General features: G+C 45.0%; 1 protein-coding gene and 1 pseudogene across 2 annotated transcripts in view; one reads left to right on the plus strand and one right to left on the minus strand.

Annotated features, from left to right (window-relative positions):
• Nucleotides 1-27,395, minus strand: part of LOC126520929 (uncharacterized) — a 52,037-nt gene that overhangs the window by 16,470 nt on the left and 8,172 nt on the right. Inside the window, exons 6-7 of one of the 2 annotated variants that reach the window (XM_050169760.3) lie at nt 22,117-22,290; nt 3,128-3,301 (exon numbers count right to left, since the gene is read on the minus strand). In XM_050169760.3, coding sequence (XP_050025717.1) covers nt 3,128-3,301; nt 22,117-22,290 — 348 coding nt within the window. The remainder of the gene's footprint in view (nt 1-3,127; nt 3,302-22,116; nt 22,291-27,395) is intronic. The other variant, XM_050169761.3, reaches the window with a different exon arrangement.
• On the plus strand, nt 10,182-12,073 carry LOC140216328 (piggyBac transposable element-derived protein 4-like; annotated as a pseudogene).

Raw genomic sequence — 27,395 nt, forward strand, 5'->3', positions numbered from 1 at the left:
CGTATGAACGGGGTTCCACTGTATATATATTTTTGCATTTATATTGTTACTGCCAACTGTATGGGTGCCGGGGCCTTGTCAGGCCTTACCGCCTTTTGTCCCGGTCCCCTCTTTTTCTTGAAAAGAAGAATAAACTTCACTTCACTAGTTAAAAAAGAGAAAGAAAGAAGAGAGAGAGAGAGAGTACTCATCAAGAATATGGGTAAGAATATGGCTAGGAGCAAGCATGGCCTACGCGCAATTATGAGCAACACACACACACAATTTCTTACTCATTTCAAACTCATAAAGTGCTTAAGTCAAACTTTTTGTGCAGCTTCCACAGTGCCACACTGTAAGTAATTAGCGCAGAATACAGTTGATCCAGGATATAACAAATTACTGTCTATATTGAAAACTTGTAACATCCCCTTCGAAATCCCATGCAAAAGTGTACAGCTCTGACCCCTCATAATGTAACCGCACATTGGTGGCGAGGACTTACGGAGTCGCCATCTGTTGGAAGCGCCTCGCTTGCGTAACATGATGTGCTCCTCATAGGTTTGACTGTTGGCGCTCAATAAAAACACCATGCGGAAGCCCTCCTGGCCATTTCTGTAAGTACTCTCGAAACAATGGAAGTTCTTTACTGTCTAAGCAATAATCTTGGGCAAACAGAAAGCATAGAATGGTACAGTAAAACCTCGTTAAACTGTACCCGCTTAAACAGTAGTTTCATTTTAAAAGTAGTAAAAGTCAAATCCCCGACTCAGCAGCCATTGAATATAATGTGTTTTGTATCCGCATAAACTGTACCAGCTTATCACGCACGCATCGGTTAAAACGTAGCGTTTCAACTTTTCGTTGCGCAAACACGGCGGTGTGCAATCTCCATCGGGCGGCCCGGCAGAACAACAAGCCTCAGAGAACGGAACAACGGCCTCCAAGCGCCTTGTGCGTTTGCGCGTGAAGCCACATCAACATCATTTCGACGCCATGCCAGAGAGCGTTGTAGCGTCGTGTAAGCGAGGACTCGCGTCGTTCTGAAGTTCGGATAAAAAAAGAGACGCCGGGTGCTCAGCATAGAAGAAAAATTAGACATCGTCCATGCTATCGAACGTGACATGAAGAAGTCGGCGTTGGCATGCAACAGGGATCTGCTGTTGACTACAGTGTGTGGCATTTCGAATGTGAAGAAGTTGCTCGGCAGCGCTGCTGCAACCGCGAAGACATGTCGGCTACGAGGTTAGACTTTTCGCCATCGTTGCCTGTGTTGTTGCCGAAGTGTCGACTGCAACATTGATGAGGACGACACGGAAAGCGACAGCATGGGTGATTCAGGCCCAACAGTGGCATAAGCTGCGTGTTACGTCAGCCTCGTGAATGCAATCGTCGCGACGAGAACAGGGGCGCAATAGCGTAACTCTATTCCAAATGAAAAGTATTCCAAACTCCGGCACCCGGCAATGAAAAAGGCGCCCCCGGGACTTCTGCAGCACTACTGCGCACGTGCACGGAGAATACGTAACGGCAATGAGGAATCTGCCATGCGAGTGTTTGCCGAGAAGATGGGGCTGGCTGAAGAGCTGGCACGCAGCTTTAGTAAGTTTGAGGCAGCTGTCGTCGTCGAGCTAGGCCGCCGCGGCATCAAACGAAAATAACATTTTTGCCGAGCGAAGTGAATAAATACTGCAAGTCTTTTCCCCCTTTCATCGCACTCTCTCTGAGTTCCGTTTTTGACAAGTAAGTGGGCGATCTCATGCTATTTCGGTTAAACAGTACTACCGTTTAGTACATACTTTTTCCGAGCTCCGGCGCACTACAGTTTAATGAGGTTTAACTGTTTACAGATGCTATCGCTTTACCAAATACATACAGTGAATGCTCACTGCGCTTGGTCACAGTGATAGATCCAGTCCCCCGAAGTGGTTTATTGCGTGAAAGGCAGGCAATTGCTGAGAGCAAACTACTTATAGCAGGCCGTCTGGATAACCAAATGGAGCATAACAGAATGAAGTCTCAATACAGCGATCGCACGGGTTTGCAGTAACTGACTGCACATCTACATGCATGTCTCCACACAATGTTTCGCTTTCAGTAAGAGTGCGTTTTCGCACCGTTCTGCGTGTTTTAGGCTGCAGCATATGAACTTTTCACAGTACACAAGCAACCATTGTTGTGTGGATGCTATCAGAGTTGCTTAAAAATAATTGTTATATCTAGAGACTTCAACGCCAACGGCGACTTGTGATGTGCTGTTGTGACAATTCAAATTTTTTTTTTTTTCAGTTTCTTCTACACTCTTGGACGTTCCAATATCATTATTTTGCAAGTTGCATCACACTGTATGATTATCGGTCTTCTCAGGGAGCAATTTCCCGCTGCTTCCTTTTCTTAATCCTGCATATTCTTTGCTGCCAACACAAACACGAGCATATGCCATGCCTTTTCTTAACGTGCTTCTTACAGTTCCCTTTCCATTCCAGTGAACTTGCCATTGTCTAGCAGCAACAAGTTCAGAGATCAAGGTTTCGTGACATTAGCCAGGCAGTGCGGGCGAGTGTCTCACTGCGCGCTTTCTGCTACTCACTAAACATCACAGCAGCGCGGCTTCAGCAGAAATTTTCCTCTTGGAGGTGCTTGCCTTGGAGACGAAATTCAGTAAATTCTCCCTTTTCATGATCTTTGAAAACTGTCCCGAGACATGCAGAGGTTTCAGATAAGCTTCGGATAGGCACATTTTGTATTTTGGATTGTTGATATATTCAACTATTACACAACCCCCTTCTAGTTCTATACATCTGGGATTGACTGTAGTATCTTGTGCCACCACAGCCTTCTCATCCTCCAAACACATGGCTGTAGTTACCAAGAATTGCAATCAAAATGGATTTAACATCATTTGTAAAGCTTGCTTTGGGACACAAGGAAACAAGGACACACACACAAAAAGGAAATCTTAGTCTCTAGCCACAAGATTTTTATAAACACAGCTTTGACTTCAAGATTGCATGGTCTCTGGACAAGTCCTGTATAGAACCCCCGGGAGAAAAATTGATAGCACAAGTACTACTCCACGAACAGACTCACAGGTGACAAAAGAAAGGCGAAAGAAAGAGGTTGGGGCGAAAGGTGCCCTCAGCCGCACCTTCGCTTCCCCGTCGAGGCCGCTCTGACTGCCTTCAGTGTCACTGCGTGGTCGCCGCGGCCGGCGCCTGAAGTAGCGGCCATAAAACTTGCGAGGCTGGGGGGGCCTCCGAGAGCCACCATCGGCTCGGCCGCCCGAGTAGTCCCCGTCCTCGTCATCACCGCGATCCAGGTCCTAGGAAGAAGCACCCACACTCGTGTGCCCTACTTCTTTTTCGGCTGTGGGCATTGACTGGCTGAAGTAACGCAAGTGGCCGCACTCTTTCAGAAAGCACATCAGTAGGTGCAGAAAACGTATATCTGAATAAAGAAGTGTTACCAGATAACAAAATGCTATAAGCTCCTCCTCACAAGCACACTATTGGCAAATTAAAGGTTTCACTTTCAGCCATAACTACTACAAATGCGCAGACATTAAATTGCAGTGGGATACCCAGTTGCTGAAGCACACCATTTGGGACCACAACATGGCAACTACATCTGCACCAAGTCCACTTGCATTGCTTCAACACACCCTCACAGGGGTCAATTGAAAACATAGGTCCAAAGCAAAGCATGAAAAGGCAACATGAGCAGCCACTGCACCATCCAATACACGATGCAAGAAGTAAAGTTCTGCACATGTATAATCGACTCAAGCTTGGCCTTTTACTGGAGCTAAAACAAAGTTGCAGTTTCACACAAAATGTAAAACACTGGTACCCCCAAGTGGCACATTAGGACTCCTATGGAACCTGTACGAAATATTTTCAGCAGTGTTGTAGAGAACTACAGCTTTGGTCCTTTTTACATTCCATTCTTCAGTACTTCTAGACAACTTATGCCTGTAGCTTCTACCTCACTGCTGGCTTATCATCCAGGGCACCATAGTACACCTGCTTGATAGTCTCTTATACCTGCTTGATTCTGCTTGATAGTCTCTTATATACCGCACAGACTCGTGTGAGAGCCGAACTGCAACCCGAACTTGGCAGCCCAAGATTTGAAAAGAAAAAAAAAAAAAAAAAACTTTCATTGGAGAAGCATTCTCGTTCGGTGCCCCAATGTGGCACATGCGTATTGGCGAATTTTCGAGTGTAGCTACTACATGGCAAGAGCCGGGGTGTGCACAATTCACCGGTTGTGCCAGCACTATCCTCACGAAAAGGTTCGGCCCCGCACCACACATCAAAATAATGGGGGGGGGGGGGGGGGGGACAGCAGCCCTTACACAAGTTTACAGGAGTTACACAAAACCGGCCTGTGTTTCCCTGGTAACTGGCATTTTTCTAAAATTTTATGAATCTAAGCACCAGTAACCCCTATGCTGAAAAAAAAAGAAAAAGGTCTGCCATGAACAATGTGTTTAGAAGAAACGAACAAGCTTCATTGCAGTTCTTTAACCCTTTATGGAGAGTGTTGCCTACAGGCAACACACCAGAAGAGTTCTCGGTATTGGGTACTAAGTTTCTGGCCAATTGTCTTCGGCCAACAATGAACAAGAAGAGAAACGGGCTCGATCTTCATTAATCTGAACCATATAAAGCCAAAAAGCAATGAAGCAAAGGAAAAGTTTGGGATAATTAGCCGTGATTGAAATTTTAATGTTGAAAATAATGAAGGGGAAATGAAACTGGACGAAAAGATAACTTGTTGCTGGTGGGGTCTTAACCCACAATTTTTGCATTACACATGTAATGCACTACTAGCTGTGCTACAGTGACAGTCATCAATCCGTTCACCAACTTGCATATTTATGTGCACTAGATCTAGCCCTGGAAGTGTTAGCCAGCGCAACTCAAGGCCACGGCCGGCAGATGCGGAACACAATTTTTTGCCCAAAAGGGCATATCTGAAGGTTGCGGGTTCAGTCTCCGATGGTCCACTTTTATTTACCCTTTCTTCATTATGTTCTACATTTCAATTTCTCCCACCGCTAATTATTCCAATGCTTTCCTTGGCTTCATTCCCTGATGACCTTATTTGGCTAACATTGAATGACAGGCAGCAAGCGTCATTTGTTGGTTTAAAACAGGAACGCAGGATGAGAAAGAAGCTTGGCAAGTAATTTGCTTGCTTTTGAAAAGCATGATCAGAGGAGACATACCAGTGCAAGGTCTCCAGATGCAGTGGTGTCACACATGTGATGTAAAACTAATGAAATGCACAACTATGGTTCACATGACAAAAACTGTCTGCACTAATTCCAAACGAAACCGTAAGCAGGGATTGAAATGGTCAAGGTAGTTTTGGAGCAGCAAATTTGGAACTTTGGAGCAGGTTTAGAGCATGAATTGTCCGTTCTGGAGCAGTAAACACACGCTTTGGAGCAGCTTGGTAAAGGTCAATACGAGTGAAATACAGGCATACGAGAAAAGGTGTTTCTTATTTGACTTTGCAGAACACTATCAGGTTATGACAGATCAGTTCTGCGGAAGCTAGCAAGACGAGCAGAATTCATGACAGGGAAAAATTATCATCCACACGACTTGGCAAGAAGTTGCAAAGGAAACCCACACAGGTTTCTCAGAAACCACCATTAAGTTACATACCGGATGTGCAAACTAAATGTGACTTAAAAAAAAAGAAATGTAACCAAGGGCTTTCTGTGAACAGTGCCCACTCTATGTTGATAGGCTTGCATAAATGATAGTCCAGTTTTCATTATTAACAAGAAACTAGCATTTAATTTTAATTAACTAACAATTATTACCTACTTATTAAATAAATAAAGTGCCAACGCAAAAGTTGTGGAATACCCTGAGAAATGACCGACAACTGCGCACACAGCAACCTAGGTCTTATGTGGTCATTTTCTTTTTCGTTAAAAAAAAAGGGGGGGGGAAGGAAAAAAGCACGAGGAGGAAAAGCCTGCGAATGAAAAAAAAAAATCCTGACAACGCGCCCCTGCACCAGAAATATAAATGTTCTCAGATGTAAACATCGCCATCTATAGTGCAATGTGTACATTACAAACGTGCAAATCTGGGGCACGATCTTGCAATGGTTCGGAAACGGTACCTTTACAAGATCGCGCTACTTCACTTTCGATAGTGACTGAAGATGGGCACCAAAAACTGCTAACGTGGTGAGAAAAAGCGCGGCAGCTCGTTCCCAGTGCCCCTTATTTGATGAGGTTTACATAAAGATTGAGGCAATCTTTTGTGCACAGAAGCGTTGCCACGGTCACAGCATTTTTTTCTTTAAAGCAAAGCATTCTTTGCCTCTTCCTTCGACTTTCCTACTGCTGCTGCTGCCTGGCATACTGCGTTGGGGGATGGTTCAGAGCGCGTGTATACATGACAGGAGCGCGGCAGAGAAGTGACAAGACAAACATGTTTAGACCTTTTTGCCGCATCAAATGTGCACAATGCCCTCTGGAGCTCCCTGGGTGTTGCCAAATAAGCTTCTTGACAGCTGTAATTATATGTGACGCCCCCACTATTTGCACAAACTGCAGCACTTACCTTTCTACCAATTTGAAAGTTCGGAGGGAATTCATAATTTTGGGAATTTGCGGCAAGCAAAGCACGAGACTTGAGGAAAGGGACAACATGCAGCCAAAATCATGAACCACAACTGGCCTACATCCACACTCCTTCAAGAAGGAAGCGCCAGTAGAATGGTAGAGAGGAGGGGGAAGAGAAGGCAGAGGATGAGTAGAACCAACGCAGTAGCGAAGCAACTCCACTCTTCACTCTGGCAGTTCCCATAAAAGGGAAGAGAGGGGAGGTGACGTGAAAAGGCAAGGAAATGCTACTTCTATAACATAAGTGGTCGCAGACAAATGGGGTATGGTACCTTTCTGATACTTATTAAAATTAACACCATCCAATTTTGTCAAGCAAAAAACTTACGCAGGGCATGTAGAAGCAGAGCCGCATTAAGGCCCACTGTTGGGTCTAGGCGACACTATGGAGATGGTAACACATCAAATCAGCACTTGTGTGGCCACTGCAGTAGTTTTGCGGCTGCGGCATTGCTCGAGGTCACGGATTTGATCCAGATCACGGGAGCCACATTTCGACGGGGGCGAAATAAAACATGCTCGCGCACTTACATTTAGGGACACGAAGAACATGACGGTGTCAAAATTAATTCGGAGTCCGCTACTACGTACCGCTATGTACAGCCCCAGAATTCAATTGAAGCTTTATACTTCTGCCACAATGTGATATGCCACATGAGGCAATTGCATTTGCTCCACTCTCACAGAGGTTATGAAGTGTGCGGAACAACACGCCTTAAGTCAACACCTCCCCCTGTGTGTTCTGTGTACTACGCAGACAAGCAGCAGTGGTGCACACAAGGCAATGTTTAACATCAACTCACCACTCTCAGGTTAGACTACTAAATGTTGAAGAAATGAAGTATTCACTGCCAACATCACTGCTAATTATCACCGATCAAAGCAAACAGCACAGAAAGCTTCGCTTACATTGATTCCCACTGTGCATGGGATCCGCATATTATTTTTTTTTAATTTCATGGGATTTCTTTCCCTAAAGGAAGTCTGCAAGAATCATAGCTTGTTTTAAGTGCCGTTTTCAGCCATTTGTCGACGTCATCCACAACTTGCTCATGGACATCCATCGATTAAGTAAATTTATAAATTTAGCTAATGAAACGTATTAAAGCAAAAATGAACGAGAGATATTCACTGTGACTACCATGAGCAAAAACCATCCAGGTACAGTGAATGCTGTTCGCATGTTGCCCTCTAGTAATTTTTTATTATTGGTGACCTTCAGTTAAGATAGCAGACTACAGCAGAATAAATGTGAAGTAATGTACTGCTCATTGCATGTTTGCCAGGATTTCTTATTGAGTGTCGAGAAAAAGCTGTAATATATTATTGAAAACAATAAAGGGATAAAATGTTCACTGGCTTTGTGGTCTGCATCGTCGACCAACATTTTGAATAAGCTTGCTTAATCGAACTTATTGGTGGTTCCACCACAGGGGCCATAAAGCCAATGTAAAACGGCAACCAATATTTCCTGCGCTGAATGATGATTTATTAAAATGTTTTGACTCAATCTGCATCAGTCGCGCCGTGAACATCATTGCGTAAACGCAATTTCGGAGGTTTGCGGTTTCACCTAATGTTTAAAAGGAAGTTTTAGCTCAGGCACAACTCAGACGTGGCCTATTCAAATACATGTAAAACAAAAACTTTCTCAGAGATGACCGTTTGACCGAATTTAATGAAATTTGTTGCTTCGGATACAAAGTTAAATTCTAGTGACCGTTCGAAGTGGAATTTCGATTTAGGGCATGAATTTTGGCAAAAGAATTTTCAAAAATACGAAAGTTTGAAAAAAATAGAAGCACAAAGTTTACAAATTGATAGCTCTGAATCAAGAACAAATATAGCGGTTCTGTAAACGGCATCCACTAGATGATTGAAAGCGGACAAATTTGATTTGTCGTTTTACATCTTACGTGAATTTCTTACGTTGTGTACAAGGGTGCTGCAAAAGCTGTATTACCATATTACTATATTTTTTTTATTCATGTCTACATCAATTTCGTCCGCTTTAAATGGAATATTAGATGCAATTCACATAATTGTGATACCATTCTTCATTGCAGAGTGACCAGAGTTGTAAACTTAATAGCTGTTTTCTGAAAATTTTAGATTTTTGCCACTTTTTAATAAAAGACTGACGACCTAAATCGAAAATTCTAAACCAGCAATCACTAGATTCAGGGTGTCTACCAAGTTGACATTTCCAAATTCCCTGAGTTTTCCAAGTTTTCCCTGAGGGGCTTCGTAAAATTCCCTGAGTGACAGAATTTTTATTTCAAGACAGGCTGACATCATGTCACCCGATGCTTTCACTCTCTAATAAGTATATTAAAAACAAAGAAAAACTACTTAATCCAGTTTTAATTTTAAGGAGTAGTGTAAAGAAAACAAAGGAGGGGTTAGTTAAATGCATAGCAAATAAAACCTCCGAAAAAAAAAAAAAAAAAAAAAAAAAAAACCGGTAGCATCCATTGCGACTTGAACATTCTAAAATAAAAAGGAGATGCATGTAGAAGCAAATATTTTCAATATGAGCTATTTCTATCAATTGATAGCAAGCTCATTCGTATGAGGCCAGAACTTTCTCACAAGTAATAACCTCCATCACAACAGATTTTAAGTAAACCTCAGCTGTTCTCACATACTCTCAGCCCGCGCACAATGCCTCAGTGTTGCGTTTCACTGCCTTAAAGAGTTTATTTTGTTTGCACGAGTGGAACCTGTATCTCGGCATCACTTAATTTTTTTTGTGTGAGCTCAAGCTCCTTCAAAGAAGCAGTGGCACGCTTCCTTTCCCGTTCATTCTTCAATGCTTAGGTCTTTTCTGTTCTTGTCTTCCTTCTGTCGCGCGTTCGCCCCACAGACCATTTGAAGCATCCTCTTGGTCAGTTGTACAGTCAACATCCGATTTCTCGAACTCCCTAGGGGCGGCAAAAACGTCCGAAAAATAGGGCAGTTGGAAAAAATGAATGAATGTATTTTACTGCCCTTAAAGGGCCCCTCACCAGGCCCTATAGCAAATTTTTGTTTGATATGCTGGAAGTTGTCACGTGTCCTCTAGGGAGCGTTCTGCCGCAAAAAAATTTTCAAATCGGCTCATTAACTCTTTCAGTACGGCGCCATAGGCCATCGGACACAGAGTTCCGATCACTTTGAATCTCCCGCAAAATTTTAAACCGCCGCGCTACAGAAAACTAGCTCCATCTGGCGGATTCATTTAGAACTCCTCTTTCAGTTCTGTTTTTGTTTTTTTGTTGTCTGCTTGCGGAGGCGCCGCCGCAAGTGAAATTTGAACCGAAGGTGGTTGAAGGTGGTTTCGAGTTCGGTGAGAATGGCATCCTGTTGGCGCGGGGCGCCAAGACAACTGACTCCTGTTCCAAGCACTTTCGCCGCTTCTGCTGCTGATTTTTGTGATCCAAGCAGCAGTGATAGCTCAAGCAACGATGCGGGATCGTCAGATTTCAGCTCTGATGAAGACGCTCCAGCTCAAGTGCCCTGAACGTCAACAGGTGCTCGCAGGTAGGTTTCGTTTTTGACTTCGCGTTGTAATTATAAAAAAAAAAAACACGGTTCAGATTTGACGAATGCAGTTTTATTTTTGTGTTTAGGGTCTCAACAACCTACGGCAGGGATATTTTGCCAAGTACACGGCGCCGTATCCAGTTTTCGCCCACGAGACAGCCCGGTGCCCATGTCGGAGCAGTATGGCGGAGCGATAGGCATACGCGTCCGTCGATTCTCAAGAGCGCTGGATTTTTTTCCTCTTGTTTTTTACTACAGAGGTGATCAAGACTTTGTGTGAGAACACAAATAAATATGCCTGGATGCATATTTTGGACCGACCGACATACTCTCGACGTGGCGGCTCTTGGGAGGAAGTCACTCTATGTAGCGTTTGTGCGCACAGAGCTCATGCCGGCAGCGGGAGACTCCACTGGAGATGCTCAGACTTATTGGGATAATCATCTACATGGGAGTTGTTGAAGTGCCACGCCTGCACTTATACTGGCGATCAACAGGAATATTCAGTAATCTTCTCCCGTGAAATATTATGCCAAGGGACCGTTTTTTCGCGTTGCTGTCATTCCCAAGTGTAGGGGACCCGGAGGACTTGGCAGCTGCAGCATCTGTTGGAAAGACTTGGAGGGTGTCCTGGCTTCTGGATCACATAAATCAAGAATCTGCAAATTTGTTTCAACCACAGCGCAACCTCGCCGTTGACGACCGTATGGTGAAATCGAAGGCTCGATCAGGTATAAGGCAATACATCCAAGACAAGGTGACGAAATTTGGATATAAACTCTGGGTGCTGGCAGATTCAAGAACTGGATACACCCTTCAATTTTCGGTATATACTGGCAAGCGTGAGGCACCAGGACCGCATGGCTTAGCCTTTGACGTCGTGAACAAGCTTTGTACAAAGTACCTTGATCAAGGCTACAGAGTTTATATGGACAACTTCTACACTTCAAAAAAACTTTTTGAACATCTCCTCGAGCACAAAACTCTTGCATGCGGAACAACACGCAAAGATCGTCGCTGTTTTCCAGTTGAATTGAAAGACTCATCATGGGAAAAAAAGCGCAGAGCGTGGAGATGTCAGATGGATTCGTGACGGCAACATCCTTTACATGCAGTGGAAAGACCGGCGTGCTGTAAACTTGATGAGCACGATGCACACAGCAAATGAGCATGTGCCTGCCAAGAGAAGAGAGAAAAGGGGGCGCCAATGGGCTCCGAGAGTCATCCGAAAGCCACTCCTTCTCCACGAATATAATGCCAGGATGTTGGGCGTGGACAAATCAGACCAAATAATTGCCACATACAACGTCCTCAGAAAATGCGTACGTTGGTGGAAGACGCTGTTTTTTCACTGTGTGGACATCGCGTGCGTGAACAGTTTCATACTGTTCCAGCAGCACCGAAAAGACAACCGAACAGTTGGAGAACTTTCTCGAAGCACCTACTTTGACCAGCTTGCATTTAGGGAAGAACTGATTCAGCAAATATTTGGCTATGATGAAGTCGCAGAAGGTCATGCTCCTTTCTCACCCCCCTTCTCGCCCTTGGACCCCATTCGGCACCAACCAAAAAGAATGAAGAGGAGGAGAAATTGCAAAATCTGCTATCAAAAAACAATGACACAGAACAGAACAAACGTCATGTGCGCCACTTGTGAAATATACCTTTGCTTCTTGCCCTCACGGGACTGCTTCGCCGAGTGGCACAGCCGTCAAGGCTGCTAGATTGATGGGCCCCGATAAATGCAATACGTGGTGTACAGGATTGACATATATTGGAAGCATAGCTAAGGGGCCTAGTAACAGTTTGTATATTTCAGAATTCTCAAAATAATTTTCTGGCTAAGCACAGTCACTGATTTCTCTGTTTATACTTTCATGTGCACATTCTTTAGTTTATTTGACAAATAAAATGTGAACAATTCTAAATCTCACAGCACAGTCCTTGTTTATATAAAAAGCCACACCAATAAGCTACGATTTGCTGCATAGCAATGTTAAATGCGTTTCGTTGTTCAAGAGAAATTTTTTTTTTCTGGAAGCACTCTAAATTAGCCACTTTTCTGCCGTAACGAAAGAGTTAATAGCCGAGATAGAAATATTTTATTGCCGCCAACCCATGATTACAGGAGGTGAGCTCCACTGCCAAGCAAGACACTCTCTCCACTCACTCCATCTAACCTTCGTAAGCGGAATTGCTTCCCTGCGTTCTCCCACACCGGACCTCGAGGATCGTGTGACGCATACAACAAGGGCTCCAGCTTCATTCTTTCTTTTTTGTGACGCTGCGCACTTGCGCTGACGGTGTCTGTCGGGCGCGAGCTGTTGCGGTTGCCTCGTTTTGCGCAGTGCACAATTTTGCGCACTGTGTACGAGGACACCTGACTAGCTGCGTAAGTCAGTTCTACACGAATACTGAGGCAGACACAAGCGGATCACAGAGCATGATCCCGCGCTTTCGCTGTCTGTGCGGGTGATTGCATGACGTGGGAACAAGCAGATGAAATGGAAGTGCATCTCTTTTCCTGCGGTGTGAAGCTTGTCAGCTCAATATGGCCAGACCTGGTGAGGGGTCCTTTCGGACTCAAATCTCCACAGGCATACCCGAAAAAGCTCTAAATGCCTGCCAGTATATATATTAAGCATATTGGTGCTCGTACTGTGACAGGAGATGGCGGGTGCACACGTGTATAATTGAGGAATAGTGTGCCCCTTAACAATTGCCCCTTTCCACTCTTGTTATGCTTCACCGCAAGGCACTGCTGTATTAAGGCGAAGCTGACTTTCGGGAACCAGCATTATGCAACGCGTCGTGCTTTAAGAGCTTCGAAGACAATTACGAGGATGACAAAGGTGGGGTCGATGACATTGCTGACAGCAGCCAATTGTTTTAATGAAAAACACGGTGTCGAACTGCAAAAAGCTTGGTAGCGAACGTCGAAGCAGCTAGGCCTAGCGTTGCCGCGGTAGTGGCTACTGCTGCTAGCCGATCTGCGTGCGAGAGCGCCAGTTTGAGGCGGCGAGTTAATCAAAATGGCGGCGGTGGTGGCTTTGATTAATGTGATTTCGAACTTGTAGTTACGGCAAAATGTCCGGAAAATCGGACGGCGAAGAGTTCTTGCATCCGGAATTTCAGATGTTCTTGTATACACAGACTCTATGGCGTAGGTGATGGTGCTGCGAAGCTGTCCGAATTATCGGGCATCCGGAAAGCCGGTCGTTGACTTTACACGGGCAACTCCTCCAGCTGACAACACGGTGTCGAAGTATATTCTTCACGATTCCTCTCTGTTACTCCAGCCAGTAATACCGCGATTCTCGTTCTCTTTCAAAAAATTACACCCCATTTTCCCTGATACAAGGATCAATTCCCCGAGTTTTCCCCGAGTATTTCCAGACTATACAAAATCCCTGAGAATTCCCGGTCGGTAGACACCCTGGAGTTTTTCTTTTAAATGCAACAAACCTCACCAACTTTGGTACATTGGTTGCCGAGAAAGACTAATTCTGCTTTTACATGTATTTAGATAGGAGCATCTGAGCTAAAGCTTCCTTTTAATTACGATCACAATTCGGCTGCTAAGGTTGACTATAAACGAAACTTTACATCCTTGGCTTGTGTTCTGCGGCAGGAAGAGCCGGATTTTGGGTGGTGTGGCTGGGCAGAAAATGGTGTAGCCCGAGTGCAAATTTGAGTGACCATTGCAGTTGCCATGGTATATTTGCGACCAAGAAGTTTAATAAAAAGCTAGCAGGTCATTTGTCGGAGTGCCGCACTATCATCCCGGTAAACAGATGTGGTGCACGTGCAAAATAGATTTAGAACATCACACGCACGGCGTTTGCCCATTAATCAACATAGATGCACTAATACGGTGCAAAATCGAGTGCTAAAATGTATAACGAAACTAATGAGCTACACGCGTAGCAGACTGTACAACCGTTTTTATTCAGTGCACCTTTGCTTCCCAACTGCCCCAATTAAATGAGTGCCAGTTCAAGTCATCTTTAGCCGGTCCACACACATATAAACATGTAACACTTTTTATAGAGCATTAGTAATGCATTTTCTTGTGGTCAAGTTACAATTATGCCATTAAGCACAGCCAGACTCCAAAGATGCCGAAGCTGGAACGGATTGCTTAGGCTTGGATGGCATCTGCCGCAGTAGCCCAGTGGCTATGGTGTTGCGCTGCTAAGCACGGGGTCGAAGAATCGAATCCTGGCCACGGCAGCCGCATTTTTATGGGGGCGAAATGCTAAAAACACCCGTGTCCCATGCATTGCAGGCATGTTAAGGAGGGACACGGCTCTTTCAGGAAAAAAGATCACGAAAGAAATATATTTTTTGAAAATGTCATCTTCCAATACCTACAGCTACTATTCCTTTAATTCAAGTTTCCCACGTCGCGAAAGAGTCTTTTGCCCGCAATCAGTGAATTCAGTGAAAAAACAACCCTTTCTATTGCAACGTGTAGCAGCCACCTTGGTCTCGTTGGAAAGAGGAGCCTTTCTTCAATTGCCCACCGAAAGCGAATCCCCCGGCTCGCTAGGGACGGTGCAATCCAGGAAGAAAATGAAGTCCAAACGCGTGATCCAATTTGTAGACTAGCGCACGTGACCAGACACATGCTGTGGTTGGCTGCGCAAGGTTCTTGCCGTCTGCTCCAATTTGCAGGCAATTTGCAGGTGATGTAGGTTTGTGACAAGTGCGCAACGATGTCCGATCCACCGGGGAAGTTCGCCACGAGGCACAAGTTCGGCAAAAAGAAGAAGCCATCAGCTTATCACTTTCAAAAGTGTTCCATTCTTTCGGAAATCAAAAATAGTCTGCCGTCAACCGCAAGCGGCGCCGAAGCCGCGGATGATGCCGAAGTAGGCCTAGTCACCAACGAGTGCGTGTTCCGGACAGCAGCCGTGTTCGGCGTGACACTGAAATGTTGCAGCGTGCAGATTTGCTGCAGAGGGAAATAAATGCCCCCCAAAAAGTTCTTGCTTTCACAGCAACAAAGCGGAAGTTGGATTTTCTCACTTGCGCCGACGACGTTACGGCCGCACCAGTCGACACCGAAGCAGGCGTCGCTATCGTCAGTTTGGACTCCGTGAACTCACTGATGCTGCTTACCAAGTGCAAGGTGTGCAGCAGTAGCGTCACAGTAAGCAAAAGCAAACGAGAATCTGGCCTCGCCACAAAGACTTATCACGTACACACGCTGTGTGATGTCATGTCGGCATGGAGCTCGCCCCGCGTGAACGGCAACCAGCAGAAGAGCAGCCTGTGCCTGTTCGTTGAACGTTTGTGCCGCGCACGCGATGCAATATGCGAACGGCGCTAAACGATGTTGTTGCCACATTTGGGTGGCCGTAGTCAGAACGACTACATTCCTGGTGGCTTCTAGCCACTTTCACTGCAATATATCGCAAAACTTTTTCTGCACTTTTGATTAAAAGTAAATGTAGCTCCTTTTTCTAATTTTCTCAAAACACCCGATTTTTCACTTCTTGCCGATTTGCGACAGCGATATCTCTGCCTTCAAGGCAAGTAGAGCCATAATTTTTGTTGTGGCTCCTAGCTGAGTGTACAAAGCACACAATGGTAGGAACAGATTTTGAAATTTATGCTTTAAAATTTTCAGTTCTGCTTTAGATCACACAGTTGGGAACCCATATTTGGAACAGTGAAGATTGAATTGCTATATAATTACTAATATTTGTTATATCAAAAAGCTATTCCTACCATTGTGTTCCTTATGTTTTTCAGTACCTAGGTATGTGCCAATATGAATTTTTGTAGTGCAGGTATTTTTCTGTAGTTTCTGCAAATGATGAACAATGAATCTCATTTATCTTCAGAACTGAATGGCCTATTGGAAAAAGAATTGCATATTTGAAATCAGCACAAAAATATTAGAGACTGGGAAGTTTTGTTAATATTGATGAAAAAATGGTGAAAACTTTTTAATAGCAGTGTCTCCACCTAAAGATCCCCTGGTTGTCAACGCAGCGCAGCTCATTGGTTTGGTGCATAAAGTGCAGCACTTCCAACCCTGCCTAAGTGGCTTGGGGTGAAGCTCACTTCGTTTTCTGCCTGGAGACAGACCAATGCAAGGTCTCCAGGTACAGTGGTGTCACACACATTATGTAAAGCAAATGAAATGCCCATCTATGGCTCACATGACAAAAGCTGTCCGTACAAAATTCCAAACAAAGCCATATGTGGCTTGGGGTGAAGCCCACTTCCAGTTTTCTGCCTGGTGAAGGAACCTCCCCAATTAATGAAAGAGCTTAAGCAAAGTATTGTTTTCTTTTCGTTGATTATGCTTAGTCTCGATCTGTTTTGTGCATTTAGATAGAAGATGAACATTTTGTTCAGGTACTTACTCAATTGTAACAGGAGCTTTTTTTCATAATTTTTGTTACACGAACATAACCCTCGTGTTGAATTTGATTATCAGAAAAATTGATGATGTTAAAACAAATATTCCAAAATCTGTGGTGTTTAGTGTTGTGTTGGAAATCTGTACCTTTATGTCTCAACCAATGCATTGGGAGGTCGAGTGAAGTGAAACCTTGTTTTCTTTTTTCAAATTGAAGCCATTTTCGCTGTGCTTGTGACTGGCGTTATGGCTACAGTGCTGTAAATACCCTGCAGACTTTTGCACTTTGACTTCATTTATTCGGACTGTCATGGCAAAGCAGCTTGTTCGGTAGTTGTTCAGCTTGTTCAGCGATTTTATGCTTCTAGCTTTTGTTATCATTTGAATGAGTGATAAGAAATACTTTTCTTCTTTCACAGTCTAAAAAATGTATACCTTCCCAAAGTAACATTCGCCACCCTTTTGCACTTGCTAAACATTTAGCTTTTAAGCAATACAAAAATGATCAAAGTTGAGTGTACCAAAAAGGCATAAAGTTGTCAGAAGATTGTAAGCTTATAAAAAAATGAAAATGAGAAAAAACAAAACTCTGTGGGTTAGAGTCCTTGTGCACAGTTGTGAGCGTCTGCATTTGGTGCTCGCTCACAGAAGTTGACGATAAGCTGTAGATCTCTGCTGTTATGCACGATCGGTGCTTGTCAAGAACGTTCTGTCGATCCTTCGTTCTGTCGATCATTGACATTGTCCGAGGTGGCTGTCGAAACATGTGAAGAGGTTGGCATTTCAACTGATGAATCGCGTTCTGCCACCACGCTGTCCTGCGCTGGGATCACCTGTGATGAACCTGAGCCGTGATCTTGCTTTCCGCTGGTTCTTTTGCTCTTCTTCCCGAATTTATGTATGCTGCAGAATTTTTGATAACGTTTCACTACGAACAAAGTTTTGAAACGGTACCAAGAGCGCAGACCTAATTCTCTCTCGACAGCTGCGATGCCCTTTAGCTAGCTTGGCACCGTGCCAATACGCTGCCGCCGTGCGCAGTGTTTGTTTTAGATGTTTGAAAACTGCTTCAGCTTTTTGCCGGATTTGTGCGGATTGGCGATCTTCCGAGAATAATCCAAAAGAAAAGGCTGAGTCGAAAGACAAACACGATGGCGACATCAACTCGCTGTTAAGTGTGCGTAGCAGACGTGGGAGGCTCGACGAATGGGCTCACGCCTATTCTTTTTTTTAGTGTGGATTTTCTATGTGAATTCTTAGGGGATAGAAATAGGCGAAGCAGGATATTGTAGCAAAAGCGTGGCTATTTTGATTGAGACCAAAATGGCTGCAGTGTCGAACGTAGAACAGCAGCAGCGCTGAGCTTGGAAAGCCCGCTTGTTGCGATACAACATGCTACTACAGCTAAAATACTGATCCAGGAGGAATAAAAATTGGCGCTCTGACGCATCAGCAGCGGCAGAATCCAAAAATAACATCTTTAGGAAATTGATTTTTTTTTTTGCATGATTTTCGGTATTAAAGAAGACCCACTTCCCCCCTTAAATGTAAGGCTGGCCAGAAGGGATCTGCGGACCTTGTAGTGCCCTGGTACTGCCCATGAATGAACTGCTTGTGCAGTCTTTTAAGAAGTGCTTAATCTCAAATGAGTTTGATGGCACGGAAGATTACTTGACTCTCGGGTGATCACTTGTGGAGATAGTTTCACTTTCACGAGACTTTTTCCAGAATGTATGAATGAGGTTCTACTATACATGGAAAACACAGTGGGCCAACCAAAAATGTGAAATTTGCTTGAATTAAGGGGAGACACTCCTCGAAAGAACATTTTTAAAATAATTGTTTTAGAGATTTGAAAATCCATCCACTTCTACATATAGAACATCACAGTCGCCGACCAATAAATTGGACACTGATAATCCAGACCGCTTCGTGGCACCGCCAATGGCCTCATAGACGTAATGTGTAAAGACAACCGATATTTCGGACAGCCGCCAGGTCTACATTTGATTATCCGGACTCATCCCGTGGCTGCAGCACACACAGACTCTGCTGTAATTATCTCCTCTGGCAACCTTAACGAGACATCAAGTATGGCCTCAGAGATTACATGCTAAATGATAATCCCCGAGGCTTTGCCCTGGTCGCAACATTGTGCCTCAAGAGATTTAACTGCAAATTCCTATCTTGGAGGCATTGCCTGAATTATGAGGTCGCATCAACATCGAGATTATCACATCCATTCCGGCACCACCGCTTGTTTGCTGAATTTGCTTTCTGAACAGTGTTCCGCCATTCTGTGCTTGTTTGTTTAGTATGCGTTCCAGACAGCATTCTGCTGGCTTCAAGAAGACTTTCTCGTCAAGTTATGGACCGTTCACGACAAATGGTACCAACAGTGCTCTCGCAGTCCACGACTCCAAATGAGTTGAGTCGTAGTCCAAATCAACCCGGCTCAGCAACTAAGGAGCCCGAACTGCTGCCCACTGCAACGGGCTCAAATGCAGACATCATTGGTAACCTGCTAGGATGCGGTGTTACAATTCTTGCCGCCATTACATTTCAAGACTTTGCAGATGTCGGCAGCGCGGTGTCGTGTGCCAGATGATGATGATGCGCCGTGTGCTCTGGGGCCTTCACATGCGGATCCGACTTGAGCCTTCTCAGTTTTCAGTGTAAGCGGAGGTGCGTCCAGCAATGAATTGACCACTTCTTTGCACAAGGGCCTTAAAACTTAAATAACCTTTTTTTGGATAAATTCGTTTTTTTCGGACATTCGATACTTCGGACTTATTTACGTTCCCCACAAAGTCCATATTATCACTCGTCGACTGTACAAGCAGATTTCAAATATGTCATTACTTTCTGTGCAACTGCTATACTTCTTAAGTTATTTCCTCAGGGTGTCTACCAAGTTGACATTGTCAAATTTCTCGAGTTTTCCAGGTTTTCCCCGAGCACCTTTGCAAAATTCCCTGAATGAGCCAGAACTTTGTTTTATGTCAAGAGAGGCTGACACCATGTTGCTCGATGCTGTCACTCTCTAGTAAGCATGTTGAAACAAAACAATGACTTAATCCAGTTTGAATAGTAAGGAGTAGTATCTATTTTACGTAAAAAGAAAACAGAGGGCACAGCGAAAAAAATAGTAAAACCCATTTCAAATTGAGTCGAACATGTTCAAATACAATTGAAAAGAAGATGCATGCACAAGTAAATATTTTTGAATATGAGCTACTATTTCTATAAACTGACAGCAACCTCATCGGTATGAGGCCTGAACTTTGTCACAATTAAGATTCTCTCTCAGCAGCTGAAAAGTCAACCTCAACTGTCCTGACATACTCTCAGCTCGTACACAACATCTCAGTGTTGGGTTTCACTGCTTTAAAGAGTTTATTTTTATTTGAATGAGGGACCCCTGCATCTCGGCGTCAGCCAACGCTGTTTTTTGAGCTCAAGCTCCTTCAAAGAGGCGGCGGCATGCTTCCTTTGCCGTTAATACCGTGGAACTGCAAAATGTGTGACGAGGACTACGGAGCTGAACAGACATTTTGCGGGAAAAGTGCGGAGGGCATCTACGCTTCACAATATCCAGGAACTGCTTCACTGCGTGGCATGAGCGATAAAATGGTCCTAATTTCTTTTTTGCATCTGAAGAACAGCTGTGTACTAAGCATTTATTTTTTCAGACACTATTCCAGGGTTATCTTGGAAATGCATATTCTGAATTTCCTTTGAGATTTATGTTTTTGTAGATACCATGTTTTTTTTTTTATTATTTTTATCAACAGGCAGCAAAAATGCTGCTTTCTAGAGTTTTTGTTCTACGTCATAATTGTTTTTGTTCGGTGACGTATACTTTTGGAAGGAGCATGTCATTATATAAAATATGCTAAGCTGCAATGTATGCTGGACCATTATTTGTAGTGGTAAATAACGCACGTGCGCGCGCGCGTATAATTTTTTTTCTGAGACCTATAAAGAAACTGCCATTTTCTCAAGGTAATGAAAGAGTTAAGCGAAAGTTTGAATTATCGCGACTCTACTGTTGCAAACTTTGCAGCTGAAGCGAGACAGCCACCTTTGCACCTCAAGTCAGTGCCATCTTCTACTAACTGGGCTGTACGCTGCTACCGCTATGGGACCATACTACTACTGCTTTCTGCTTCTGTGACACATGCTGAGAGAGATAGAGAGGGAGGAAGAGATCCTAACTGGACGGGCACCGCTTTGCTTTACTTTCTTTCCTTTGCTCTCTCTCTCTCTTTGGGCACGTGGAGCATGACCATGGGTGACACGGATACAAAGAAGCAGGTGTTATCTCGTGTCACGCTGTGCCAACTCTCGATGCTCTGTGTGGCTTTCACTACTGGCGTGCATCGTGGTGGAATCCAGGGAAAATAGCAATAGCACGAGCAGAGAGACAACAGTGATGCTTTTGTGCATAGCTCAATTGATGCATTGATGTATGCATTGGTGTATACAATACTGCAGCACACCAAACGGGAAAGGCTAGTCCAGGGGTCTGAAATGAAAAGAAACCAATGCTAGCAGATTTCAATCCTTTGAGAAAGGGGAGTTTCAGACTTCCTGCACAATGCTTGACAATTTCCGACGCGCGATTCCAGCAAAGAGAGTACTGTTTCCAAGCAGGTTCCAAGGAACCAGCTGCAAAAAAATTCAGGTGACGTATGGAGAGGGGTGCTGCCTTTTCAAGTTGCGGTCAAGATGGCTGTGAATGCGCCAAATCACTTTATGCTTTGTAGCAGCAGCATACACGAACATGTAAACAACTTTCTCCCAGTTCGACCTTCAATTAAGTTTCATTATTTTCAACATGCCCCGTTGTTCTTCGTGTTGCTGGAAGAGCCAGTCTAAACCTGCATTTAAATGCAGAAAGCTGTGCTCTTGACATTTCCATAGCAAACAGGCTACATGCATTTCTCAGAGAGGTAAAACACATCAAAACAGCTAACAGCATGTATGGAAATCGTCAGAAACAAGTTACATGAGAGTAACATGGGCATGTGGATAGTGCTGTCATGCCGCTGCGCAGTGGTAACAAAATTGCCTATCGGCTACTTGATGACTTCGCTGCTGCACTACAGACACAGCCATCAGCAGGCTGCAATGGCTGGCAACACTAGAGAGACTGCCATCACTGGCAGTAGGCAAACCAAGAAACCAAGATCAGCAGACAGCAATTTTAGTGTGACTATGCCTTAATCAACATACATAAAAGCATGGGCCATAACATTGTTGCAAACATTTTTTTAGACACAGAAAGGACTGCGGAAGTGGCAAATGCACACTCTGGAGAAGAACTTTTCACCACAAGAGCAGTGTTAAAAGACTCTTAGGTCGAGTACTGAAAGCCACATGTTCAGACCAGTTGCACTGAAGACTAGCAAAGCCACAAAAGAAAACCGGGGTGAGCAATGAAAAATGGTGCGAGTACTAGTGGTTACCATGGTGCTTTGGTGAGTGAACAAACCTCCGAAAGTCGAGAAGAGTGACTGTGCGAAAGAAGGGAGCATGCAAACTGGGAGCACAGACTGTGCCTGGCAAAAGTACTTGCCTCCCCTTGAAGGCTGGCACGGTCTCCTCCCGAGTTGCGGGGAATGCCTCGTGGCCGGCGGAAGTAGCGTCGGTAGAAAGGCCTCCGGGGTGGGGGTCCCCTTCGGGGCTGCCGGTTGGAACCACCATTGTCATCTTCACCCGCAAGCTCTGCCCCCTCGCTGTCCTCCTGGTCCTAAAAGAATGGGAGGCACATTTCATGCCATGGAGTTCTGTTCAAAATCATGCCCCCGTACTTCACATTATGCATGGGACTACTTTACTGTGCAAGCCGGTAAAAATCTATTATACTGTTAAGGGGAGATGTGGGTCTTAAAACCAATTTTGTTAATTTTAGTGTGAACGGGATGATATTTAACAGTATTGTTCAGTTCTTTCTGCTGATTGCAAATATATAATTAGATTTTGTATATCTTCATTAGAACAAATGATGCAAAGTTTTTAATACAGAAATTCAATCAATTTCTTACGGGACTTTTCAAAAACTTAATTTTGTCAAAAGGAAAAACAAAGTATATGGCCAGAACGCCAGAGAGTAGCTCTAGCCGGTGATGCTATTTTTATTGTTCTCAGTGCAATTATAATGAAAAAATAACAGATGTAAACATAATTCAAATATTTCTGCTAATTTTCGTTTGTATTTAGTGGCAATTAAAATTTAGCCGGCAGCTTTAGAAATAAATAAATAGCATCACCGGCTAGATCCATTCGACACAAATATATTGATACCAAACATTTTGCTGGTACTTCGAAAGAACATATGAAGATCCCCCGTAAGGCAGTGTGCGGTGTCCAAAAAAATGAAGCTGAGAAAAATGAGTTTGAACTTTCAGTTCACTGTAACTTTTAATGGGCTAACAATATGGCAATATTAATTGCACCACCATGTAGCCCTGTCTTTCAGCAACAAGTTCATGACATATATATGGCCATTTTGCAAAAATAATATTGAGATATTGGTTGCAAAATCATGCATAGTCATTGAAAGCAATGCCAGAAAGCTAGCACCATGAGCTTCACATTCCTATTTTAGTTCCTTGTTGAACAGAAGGCACACAAATGGCATCCCTATGCAAATAAAGTTGTGCAGAGTTCATGGCCACAACAAAATATGTCCTTTCCACAAAGTTTACGGCTACAACAAAAAATTGGGATCAAATCCCAGTGGTGGTCGCCACATTTCAATGGAGCTGAAATGCAAGAAACTTCATGTGCTTGTGTTGTAGCGCTTTCCAAGTGGTCAAAATTGGTCCACAATCAAATCACGGTTTTGGAACGTAAAATCCCAGAATTTAAATTGTAAAAAAAATTTATATCTCTTGCACACTCTCACAATTGTGCATTCAGCAAAAGGTCACACCTATACCTATAAATGCCCAAGACTGTAGGCAGAGTCTGTTGGTGGCTTGTGCCTCTTTGCAAGCTTGTTTATCAAAGCATTTCTGTTTTTGTGATCCTTGTTGGACATGTGAACCTCCGACGATCCTTTCGCGCATGCCACACGTGGATCACTCCAGCACAAGCTTGGCACAGAGCCCGTACTCCTTGGCGGGGTCCTTCGAAAGCATCAGCGTTTTCTTGGCGCACACGGGACACGGCATAAGTCCAAAAAAGTATTGCACCACGGATAAATCCACGATCGCAAGTTCCGTTCCGCTCTCGCTGACGTCCTCTTTCGTGTCAACACCCAGCAGCTCCAACTTTCGCTCCGTTGCAGACTGCGACGCCGGGCGCGTTTTCGCCTTATCGGCGATCGCTGCGCGCTTGCTTCTTTCTTCGGTCGTGAAGAAAACGGTATCTACACGGTCTGCGCCAACACGCGAGGCGTGGGTGGACGAAGTGTTGATGCTAGACGTACTGGATTGCAGCTCGGAACTCGATCCGGCAGAATCTTCAGGCAGACCAGCAGCCGGCAACTCCGGGTACACGACAAGCTTATCCGTCTTCTATCGCGCATTCCACGGCCGCCATCGCGCCTTGCCGAACGCTTGACGCGTAGTAGTCTTCAGACGCCGATCTCCTCCAGCCATTCAGGCAGCGAAAAAGACACTTCATCGAACGTTGTCGAGAAGCGAGCGTCGCGATGAAACCACAGAGACAAACAAGCAGCGCGCACGAGAGCGACCAGCCTGTCGGGAACGCGGGAATCGGCACTAAAAAGGCGCCGGACCAATAGGAGCGAGGCGCGCGGGGGGCGTGCGTGCTTTGGCCAATCAGCGGCACGGGCGCATCCTTCAGAAATGACGCGATAGCGTCGGTTCCTCCTCACCTACGCCATTTTGAACCGACGCAAAATACGCACAAAGAAAGCAGCTTCCAAACAAGCTCCAAATGGCGCCCGCCGGCCAACGCATTCGCAAATGACGACGGCGCGAAGTTCGAACATTTTTGGCGATTTTTTGCTAATTCCGCGGCCACCGTGGCCCGTATAAGTGTTTTTTTTATTATTTTCCGATTAAATTTAGGTTCTAGATTTCGCGGAGGGATTCTTGAATGTATAAACGTAGCGAAAACGCACTTTTCCGAAAATCGACTTTTTTGCGATTTTTTGTCATTTCAAGACCCGCGTCTCCCCTTAAGCCTCGATATAATATGTAGGTAAAATCACCAATCTGCTTCGTTATATCAAAATTTCGTTGTACTGAAATTCGACCTTGTATGCAAATAAGTAATCGCTGATAGATTTTTCTTACACTGAACGAGGCCGCAGAATTTTCGGAATTATCGGGCAATGAAGGAAAAGCACATTTGAATGAGAAAACAATTCATTTTATAAATTGTGGAGTCAGCAACAAATGATACGGTTTTGTGCCACATTGACGATACCTTTGCATCGGCGGTTTGAATTAGGCATTGGCGTTTGAATGGACACGGTCGTGTCCGTGTTGGTGTTGCGATAAGACGCCGCCGATCCCATAACCACTGGCATCGGTTCGGACCTCTGTAGGTGCGGACGGGTCAAAGTGGGCCAAGGCCAGTGGATTGGTGAGAATCGTGATAAGGCATGAAAATGTGGCAGCCTCAGGGGAACCTCACTTAAAAGGCACGTCTTTCTTCAGAAGTTCAGTGAGTGGTCGAGTGATGGCTGCGAAATCTTTCATGAACCGTCGGAAATAAGAACAGAGCTCCACAAAACTCCGGTTGTCTTTGACAGACTGAGGTACAGGAAAAGCCGTTACTGCTTGAATCTTCTCTGGGTCGGGTTGTACTCTGGAAGCATCGACGAGATGGCCTAGCACTGTAATCTGTCGGTGCCCAAAGTGGCACTTCGATGAGTGTAATTGGAGCCCAGCCTTGCGGAAGACGTCAAGGATAGATGCGACACGCTCAAGGTGCGTTTCAAATGTAGGAGAAAGCACAAGGACGTCGCCGAAGTAACAAAGTTGACCATTTGAAACCTTGAAGCAGAGAGTCCATCATCCGTTCGAATGTGGCGGGGACATTGCATAAACCGAATGGCATAATCTTGAATTGGTAGAGGCCATCTGGAGTGACAAAAGCAGTCTTTTCTTGGTCTTGCTCATCGACGGAAATCTGCCAATAACCGGATCGAAGGTCGATGGACGAAAAGTATTTGGCACTGTGAAGACAATCAAGAGCGTCGTCGATTCATGGCAAAGGGTAAACATCCTTTTTAGTGATTCGGTCTAGGTCGCGGTAATCAATGCACAAACGCCACGTGCCGTCTTTCTTTTCGACGAGCCTGACCGGCGATACCCAAGGACTCTACGAGAGCTCAACAATGCTTCTGGTGAGCATCTTGTTTACTTCCTGCTGAATAACTTGCTGATCTACAGTGGACACGCGATACGGTCGGCGGTGAATAGGAACAGCATCACCAGTGCTGATCCGATGCTTAACAAGGGACGTCTGACCAAGTGATTGATTGGCAGTGTCAAAGAAGTCGCGGTAGGAAAGCAAAAGGCGATATAGGGCGGCTGCTTGGTCAGGTGCGAGGTCTGGAGCGACCATGGGATGTAATGGGCCGTCGAAGTTCAAGGCATCCTGCGGGTGATGAGGAGGATCTAGAGACACGTTGGCTGCAAATGCAGTGACGTGGTCGTCTGTCACTGATCGGAGCGTGGCCACCGCTATGCCTCCAGGTAACACTTGCTTCGTCAAGCCAAAATTGATAATGGGGAGACACCCAATTCGCAGCAAGGGTTATGACAGAGTGTGGCACAGAGATGTCGCGCGCCAGGAAGACATTACGAATAGGTGCGACGACATAGTCGCCATCAGGCACGGTTGCCGTTGAGGCCAATTCGACGAAGGTTAGGGCTTTTGGAGGTAAGCGAACAAACATTGTAGCATAGAGAGTGTTCAGTTGTTCGGGGCGAACGTCTGAAAGAAGAGGAAGCTCGAGGCACAGTGTACCAGTGGAACAGTCGATGAGGGCAGAATGCGTCGTCAGAAAGTCGAGCCCGAAGATTATGTCTTGAGGGCAACTGGTCAGCACAGTGAACATGACTGGAACTTGACGGCCAGCCATTCCTATGCGAGCAGTGCACATACCCCTGACGGTAAGAGTGGCATTGGCGACGCGTACGGCTCGAGTGATGGCAGGCTTAAGAACTTTTTTGAGGCGACGACATAGGTTAGCGCTCATTATGGACACTTGGGCTCCGGTATCAATCAATGCCGTCAACGGAGTATTTGGACAGGACGAACGTGATGCAGCACTACCTCCAAAAGCTGCATGGCCTAGTTTAGGTGGTGGGTCTGTCAGTTTGGCGAGGAAAAGCGGAAAGGTTGGGGTGACGGGGAGCGACGGCGATCGCACGGAGTGGCTGTCAGGGGCATCTGAAGTAGGGTACAAACGGCGAGGTGAATAACGGCAAGCTATCTATTAACAATCTTCCTCCTTGCGTAACATCCCGGGTTCGTCTCTTTGCCGATGATGTTGTAATTTACCGCGCAATTTCCTCTGATATCGATAGCCAATGCTTGCAATCTCACCTTGATGCAGAATTGAGTCTTCCACTTCCTACAAATATCTTGGCCTTCATTTCCAGTCTGACCTAACGTGGCATCACCATATACAGTAGAACCCCGCTGTTACGTTCCTCACTGCTGCGTTTTCCCGGCTGCTACGTCGTTTTCATCCGGTCCCGGCATAGCTTCAATAGGATCCAATGTATAAGGAACCCCGCTGTTACGTAGTAGCTGTGAAAACGTTCCCGCATGATACGTCGCAACTTAGCACCCCGAATCCGCCTGGGCTAAAGTAGACAACGCGCTCCAACCGCCATTTTGGCTTTTGACGAGTTTTGGCTGGGC

The sequence above is a fragment of the Dermacentor andersoni genome, chromosome 3, assembly GCF_023375885.2.
Source record: "Dermacentor andersoni chromosome 3, qqDerAnde1_hic_scaffold, whole genome shotgun sequence".
NCBI classification, from domain to species: Eukaryota; Metazoa; Arthropoda; class Arachnida; order Ixodida; family Ixodidae; genus Dermacentor; species Dermacentor andersoni.